This window comes from Pantherophis guttatus, chromosome 4 (genome assembly GCF_059756535.1).
Source record: "Pantherophis guttatus breed Tessera chromosome 4, ASM5975653v1, whole genome shotgun sequence".
Classification (NCBI taxonomy): domain Eukaryota; kingdom Metazoa; phylum Chordata; class Lepidosauria; order Squamata; family Colubridae; genus Pantherophis; species Pantherophis guttatus.
The window spans coordinates 24,319,260-24,327,503 of NC_142066.1; the positions used below are offsets into that span (position 1 = coordinate 24,319,260).

General features: G+C 42.5%; 1 protein-coding gene and 1 pseudogene across 1 annotated transcript; both read right to left on the reverse strand.

Moving 5' to 3' along the window:
- LOC117666882 (olfactory receptor 10AG1-like) lies at positions 1-942 on the reverse strand. Its single transcript, XM_034419890.2, has one exon. The coding sequence runs from the start codon at positions 940-942 to the stop codon at positions 1-3; it is 942 nt and encodes a 313-aa protein (XP_034275781.2).
- Positions 943-5,758: 4,816 nt separating this feature from the next.
- LOC148113918 (olfactory receptor 10A4-like) lies at positions 5,759-6,704 on the reverse strand (annotated as a pseudogene).
- Positions 6,705-8,244: the final 1,540 nt, after the last annotated feature.

Here is an 8,244-nt window from a genome sequence, read left to right on the forward strand (position 1 = left end):
TTACCTAAGGAAGACGCATAACTTTGCTACTGTTTTCTTGAAAGCAGCTTTTATCTCTTTGTTCCTCAAGCTGTAAATGATGGGGTTCAAGCTTGGTGTCACTACCGTGTAGAGTAGGGCAAGAAACCTGTTATTATCCTGAGAATTTCCTGAGTTGGGATGAATGTAGGCAGCAGTGATTGTTCCATAGTAGAGAAGAACAACAGTGAGATGTGAGGAACAAGTGGAAAATGCTTTCTGCCTGTTCTTGGCCACTGGCATCATGAGAATAGTAGAGATGATGAGGATGTAGGAAAAAAGGATGAACAAAAGGGGTACCAGGGCAAAAACCATGGTTAGTATGGCATTGGCCACTTCATTTTTGTAAGTATCGGTGGAAGTCAATCTTAAAACAGGCATAATATCACAGAAGAAATGGCTGATTCTATTCAACCCACAGAAGGGAAGAGTGAATATTGAAATAGATTGCCCCAAACCCATCAAAATCCCAAAGACCCATGATGCAGCAACAAAATTAGCACATTCTCTGTAGTTCATGATATTTGGGTATTGCAAAGGTTTGCAAATGGCAACATAGCGATCATATGCCATGACACAAAGAAGACAACATTCAGTGACACTAAAAAGAACAAAGAAACACATTTGACATCCACAGCCCCAAAGGGATATAGTCTGATTCTCTGATAATAAGTTCATTAGCATCTTTGGACTGATGGATGAGGTGTAGCCAATTTCCAAAAAAGACAGGTTCCAGAGGAAAAAGTACATTGGAGTGTGAAGGGTAGGACTTAAAATAGTAAGAATCAAAACCAGACTGTTGCCCATCAAGGTTATGAAGTAAAATATTAGAACTAGGCAAAATAAAAGCTCTTGTATTGTCTTGAAATCTGAGAAACCTATCAAGATCATCTCAGTCAAACAGGACTCGTTGTCTTTCTTCATAGTATTGTCCAGACTGAAGCCTAAGAAAACAAGAAAAATGTGACAAAAACGTTACACTCCTCTCTTAGCAATTTCAGCTTTGAAGAATAAAAACGGGAAGTTTATTAAAGTCTCTGAATATTGGTTTTCTAGAATATGCCTGAGAATATCATGGATAGCCAAAAAAAAAAATAAACAAGTGGACCTAATAAACAAGTCGAGCCAGAGTTCTCAAGACATAAATTGTCAGATTTAAATTATTTTACTTTGGACATATTATGCAAAGAGCTAGGTTTCTGGAAAAAGCTTTGTTGCTATGAAAGGTAGAAGGAAAGAGAAGAGGGAAACAATGAGCAAGTTACATGGCCTAAGTTGCAGTGGCAATAAATGCATCCTTGGAAAACCTGAAGGACCAGATTAGGGACAGATCATCATGCAGACAATTTAGAGTCAACACTGACTTGATAGCACCTAATTGATCAATCAATTTTTAGCAGCCTTTAACAATTAATAGTCTTTTCATAATAGATACTTATATCCTGCATCTCTCACATTTACTCAAAAGTAGTCAACTGGATTGAGTTAATTGAAAATTGGAGACTGCAGATTTAAATTTAGTGTCCTACACTACTTCTTTTTTTTGCAATTATATCATTTTAATGAATCATACAGTTATTCTCTTTTGTTCAGTATTGATTTGTCAGAATTTTCAATGCTCAGAATTTAAATATGGCCCTCTTGAGTTTAGGGCACAGACTTGATTTCAAGGTGGCACATTTTAGTTTGTTTAGTTCTTTATTATTTCAGAGATTCTGATCATTGTAAGAATGAACTCAACTGTTACTGAGTTTCCTTGAAATAAAAACTTTTTATGACTACATTGCTGATGATAAAAATTCTCTTAATATTCCTCAGACTATTATTCAAAAATAAAACTTCTTTTCATGAAGTTGAGTATCTACAGGAACCATCCCATCAAATCTGATCTTGTTAAATTATGAGATATCAATCTTACTTTGTGAATAATTTTCTGGTGGTTTTTATAGAGATAATATTTCTTCTTAAGGAACACTCCACATGCTGTAATATTCATTGGCAATTCAAGGTCTTGAAAATTCTACTGCCTTAGATGAGTCTTTACCATTCCTTTCTCAGGAAAAATATAAATATATTGTATGCTGTTTAGTGGAGCTGACATTATCAAATTTGGAGAAGCCCCTGGACTCCTAGAAGTTCCAAAATCCCAGAGAGACTAGAGAATTTTTTTCTCTAACAAGGTCTCGTGAAACGTCCAAGGTTTCATCCTGGGGATCTGGTAAATTAATACCAGAAGACAACATGGACCTAGGGAAAAGCATTCCCTACAGATAAGTTAGGAAACCCAGTGGCTTCAGATATTGGATATTTTCATTTACAATTTCCATGACTCCCTAATCATGTTCCATGCTAACTCACTCATATAGGGAATTTAGTTCAAAAGATGATTACAATGGCATAATAAATATTGTGCCTAAATTCCTGCCATGGAATCAACAACTGTGGAAAATTTATAACTGATTTTAATATTTCTCCTCTTCCTCGAGCTCCAAAAAGTTCAATTTTATTTCAATTTCTTTGCCATTTCTTCCATACCACCACATGATGTGGCTCTCAAGTAGTATAGTTTGTTTATAATTAAATATACTCATTGTTATGTTTCCTCTGGTGATTCATCTAGATTCTCCTATGATTGGGCATATGTAAAAATTGAAATTATAAGCAAATCAGTCCTGGCTTTCATAGTTTTAAGAGTACATATTGCTGTTGCTATAATAGCAGTTTTATCAACAGTCACAGTCAGCAGTCTGTGTTGGCAGGGGAGCAGAGGTCGACCCCGAGGCGCCTTAGATGTGGGGTGCCACAGGGGTCGGTCCTCTTGCCTCTTCTGTTCAACATTTATGTGAAGCCGCTGGGTGAGATCATCCGTGGTTTTGGGGTGAAGTACCATCAGTACACTGACGACACTCAGCTGTACATCTCCACCCTGGACCACCCCAATGATGCCCTTGAAGTGATGTCCCGGTGCCTGGAGGCCGTGCGGATCTGGATGGGGAGAAACAGACTCAGGGTCAACCCATCCAAGACCAAGTGGCTGTGGTTTCCAGCGTCCCGATATAGTCAGGTGGTGCCATCACTGACAATTGGGGGTGAGTCGTTGGCCCCCATGGAGAGGGCTCACAATTTGGGTGTCCTCCTGGATTCACGGCTGTCTTTAGAAGAGCCTTTGATGGCTGTGGCTGCGGCTGTGGTCTGCCTGATCCTCCAGTTGCGTCCCTTTCTGGATCAGGACTGCTGGCGTCCCTTTCTGGATCAGGACTGCTGGCCTGGCCTGACCTCTGCCCCCCTGTCAACACAGACTGTGACTGGTCAGAGAGAAAGGAGGAGAACCACTGTAGTATGGTGCCTCCCACCCCCAACTCTTCCAACCGGTGCAGCATGATACCATGGTCGATGGTATCAAACGCTGCTGAGAGATCTAACAGGACCAGGACAGAAGAGCAACCCCTGTCCCAAGCCCTCCAGAGATCATCAACCAACGTGACCAATGCCATTTCCATGCTGTACCCAGACCTGAAACCCAACTGGAATGGATCCAGATACGACATTTCATCCAGGTACTGGGGAAGCTGTTGCGCAACCACACTCTCAACAACCTTCGCCACAAAGCGAAGGTTGGAGACTGGACGATAATTAGCCAATACTGCCGGGTCCAGGGAGGGCTTCTTGAGGAGACGCCTCACCACCGCCTCCTTCATGGCGGTGGGGAAGGCACCCTCACCCAATGAAGCATTTATAATCCCCTGGAGCCAGCCTCACATCACCTCCCAGGAAGCCAGCACTAACCAGGAGGGACACGGGTCCAACAAACATGTGGTCACGTTCAATCTACCCAGAATCCTGTCCACGTCATCTGGGGTCACAGGATCAAACTCATCCCAGATAACATTCTCAAGACCTGCCTCTGTCACCCTCGCTGGACCTACCCAGTCGGAGTCCAGACCTTCCCGAATCTGAGTGATTTTGTCATGCAGATACTGAACAAAATTCTCGGCTCTTCCCTCCAAGGGGTCCTCCCGCGCTTCCTGGTGGAGCAGGGAGCAGGTCACCCTAAACAGGGCAGCCGGGCGATTATCTGATGATGCAATAAGAGCAGCAAAATAGCTACATTTCACTGCTTTTATTGCCGCTAGGTAATTCTTAATGTGAGATCTTACCAGTGTCCGGTCCGATTCAGAAAGACTAGCCCTCCAACTACTCTCTAGGTGTCTTTTCCAGCACTTCATCTCCCTCAGCTCCTCAGTGAACCAAGAAGCCAGGTGAGATTGGCGCCGGGTCAGAGGCCGCAAAGGCAAGACTCAATCCAGAGCTCCAGCAGCCGCCCTGTCCCAGGCGGCCACTAGGTCTCCAGTCGAGGCGTGAGCCAGATCCTCAGGGATTGGCCCAAGCTCCATCTGGAACCTATCAGGTTCCATCAGGTGCCTGGGGCGGTACCATCTTATCGGTTCCGCCTCCCTGCGGCGGGGTACCATGGTTCGAAGGTCAAGGTGAAGGAGAGAGTGATCCAACCATGACAAGGGCTCGGTGATTATATCCCCTATCTCAAGATCACTCAACCACTGTCCAGAGATAAAAACCAAGTCCAGTGTGTTTTCCCCCATGTGCATAGGGCCATGAATTAGCTGGGTCAGATCCATGGCCGTCATGGAAGCATGAACTCCTGAGCCACCTCAGACGCCTCACCCACAGACGGCAGGTTAAAATCCCCCATGATCATAAGTCTGGGGGTATCAACTGCCACCGCGGTGATAACGTTGAGTAGCTCGGGCAGGGCTGCTGCCAAGTGGCAGGGAGCCAGGTACATGATCAGCAAATCCATCTGAACCCCATGGCCCTACTTCACAAGGAGGGACTCACAGCCAGCCATCTGAGGAACAGTGGTCTCCCTCGGCCTAAGGCCTTCTCTAAGAATAACCGCTACTCCCCCGCCCCTCCCCTGTGACCTTGGCTGATGGAATGCGGGGAAGCCTGGTGGGCACATTTCTACCACAGGGATCCCTCCCTCCGGGCCCAACCAGGTCTCCGTAATACCCGCCAGGTCCGCTCTCCCCTCCTGAACAAGATCACAAATGAGGGGGCTTTATTTACTACAGACCTGGCATTGCACAACATCAGTCGAAGGCCCAGGCCCTGAGAGTCTGTGCAACCTGGAAAACGAGTGGAGCTTTGGGGGTCGGAGCGCCCTACCGCTCAAAGACAGCGGGTGCATGCTCCCTTAACATAATATGGCCCCCTGCTCCCGCCATATCTACTCCTCCCACTCACAGTACCGATGGTGAAAACACAGTCTAGACAAGCTCGTCCCCCCCCCCATTACTCTCGGATCCCCCACACCCCTTGCCGCACGTCATGGCCAGGCCTGACCCTCCCCTTGGTGGGTTATCCCCACAACCCTAGTTCCCATGCAAACCCCCTCCCCCCTCCCCAGACCCCTTAAAAGATTAAACAAAGACAATTTAAAAAAAACCCACCGCCCCCTCTTTGCAGCATGCCACCTCTTGGGGTTCCAAAGCCCGTCATCGAGGTAGGCCCTCGATAGAGTGGAGAGTAGAGTTTAGTTTGTACTTTCAAATAATTTAAAAAAAAAAAAAGATTAGCTCTCTCCTTCTTCTAAATAAATCTATCCAGATCATTCTGCGATAAAGGGTGAAGTCTGCCACTAATATATGCATTTTACCCTATATTTATGTTCACAACAATTGAATTCTGTTGAAGAGAACAAATTTGTGGTGTACTAGGATTATTCAGTAAAGAAGATCTGCTTCCTTGTTACAGATTTCATGAAAGCAGTTTTTATCTCTTTATTCCTCAAGCTGTAAATTATGGGGTTCAAGCTTGGAGTCACTACTGTGTAGAGCACGGCAAGGAATCTGTTACTATCCATGGAATATTCTGAGCTGGGATGAATGTAGGTAAAAACATCAGTCCCGAAGAAAATGCAGACTACAGTGAGATGTGAGGAACAAGTGGAAAATGCTTTGTTTTCTGTTCTTGGCCAGCGGCATTGTGAAAATAGTGGAAATGATGAGGATGTAGGAAAAAAGGATGAGCAAGAGGTGTACCAGAATAATTAGAACTGTTACTGTGGCAATGGCCACCTCATTTTTGTAAGTATTGGTGGAGGCCAGTCTCAGAACAGGCATAAGGTCACAGAAGAAATGGCTGATTCTATTTGACCCACAGAAGGGAAGGGTAAATATTGATATAGATTGCCCAAGACCCACAGAAACACCAATGACCCATGAAGCAGCAGCAAGTTTAGCACATTCCCTGAAGTTCATGATATATGGGTATTGCAAGGGTTTGCAAATGGCAACGTAGCGATCATATGCCATAACACAAAGAAGACAACACTCAGTGGTACCAAAGAGAAGGAAGAAACACAATTGAATTCCGCAGCCCCAAAATGATATGTTCTGGTTGTCTGATAATGCATTCACTAGCATCTTTGGGCTGATGGAGGAGGTGTAGCCAATTTCGACAAAGGACAAGTTCCAGAGGAAGAAGTACATTGGCGTGTGAAGAGTAGGGCTGGTAAGAGTGAGGATCAAAACCAGGCTGTTGCCTATCAAGGCTATGAAGTAGAATATCAGAACCAGGCAAAATAAAAGTTCTTGTACTGTCTGGAAATCTGAGAAGCCCAACAGGATGATCTCGGTCAAACAGGATTGGTTGTCTTTTTTCATAATAATGTTCAGATTGAAGCCTGAGAACACAAAACATAAAAATTACATTTGTTTCTTAATAATTTCACCTTGAAGAAAGTGTATTAAAGTGTCTGAATATCAGTTTTGAAGAACACTCTTGAGAATATCATGTACACCCAAGAAAATAAACAAGTGGATCATTAAACAAGTCATTTCAGAATTCTCACCAAATGTACAAATCATCAGACTTACGTTACTTTGGACATATTATGCAAAGACCAGGGTTTCTGGAAAAAGTTCTATTGCTGGAAAAGATGAGAGGAAAGAGAAGAGGATGAGCAAGTTATATTGTCTAAGTGCCAAAGGTGCATCTTCGGGAAACCTGAAGTAAGGGACCAAGTAAGGGACAGATCATCCGGCAGACAATTTAGAGTTAACACCAACTTGATGACACCCAACTGATCAATCAATTTTAGCAGCTATTAACAATAAATAGCCTTTTCACACTAGGTACTTATTTTCTATATCCTTCACATTTATCAAAAGTAGTTAATTGGATCAAGTTCTTGAAAACTGGATCTAACTTGGTGTCCTACATACTTTTTTGCAATTATACCATTTTAATGAATCACACAATAATTCCTTCTTTTTTTAGAACTGATTTGTCAGAATTTTCAATGCTCACAATTTAATTTTGACTCTCTTGTGTTTAAGGTGGAGACTAAATTTCAGCGTGACACAGCTTTGCCTATTTAATTCTTTCTTATTTCAGAGAGTCTGGCCATTGTAAGAATGAGCTCAATTTTTAGTGATTTGAATTAAGAACTTTTTACAATTATACTGCTGATGATAAAATCCTCTTAATATTTATCAGTCTATCATTCAAAAATGAAACTTATTTTCATGAAGTTGCATACCAGCCGGAACCAGCGTACCTAACCTGACCTTGTTTATTTATGAAGTATCGATCTTACCTTATGAATGGTTTTTTGATGATTTTTATAGAGATGGGATATTTCTTCTTAAGGAACACTGCACATGCTGTAACATTCACTGGTAATGCAAGATCTTGAAAATGAGCGTTTATGCATTCCTTCCTCAGGAAAAAATGTATAATGTAGACTGTTTATAGGAGCTGACATTAACAAGTCTGAAGAAGCCTCTAGATTCCTAGAGGTTCAAAAATTCCAGAGAGACTTGGAGACTTTTTCTTTAACAAGGTCTCATAACAAAGAAACTCAAAGATTCATCCTGGGAATCTAGTAAATTAATACCAGAAGACACCCTGGCCCCAGGGAAATACACTCCCTACAACAGAATTAGGAAACCCAGTAATCTCAGATACTGGATATTTTCATTTACAATTTCTGTAACTTTGAGATAATTTTAATATCTCTCCTTTTTCCTAAGCTGAAGAAATTCCAATTTTATTCCAGTTCCTTTCCCATTTCTTCCATTCGACCTGATGCTCACACAATTTGAATCTCAAATTAATATAGTTTGTTCATAGTTAAATATTCACATTGTTGGATTAAGTAGTGATTCGCCTAGACTTTTGTATGATTGGGCGGATGAAGAA

Coding starts and splice junctions, on each gene's coding strand:
- LOC117666882 (XM_034419890.2), bottom strand. CDS start 942: ATGAAGAAAGACAACGAGTCCTGTTTGACTGAGATGATCTTGATAGGT.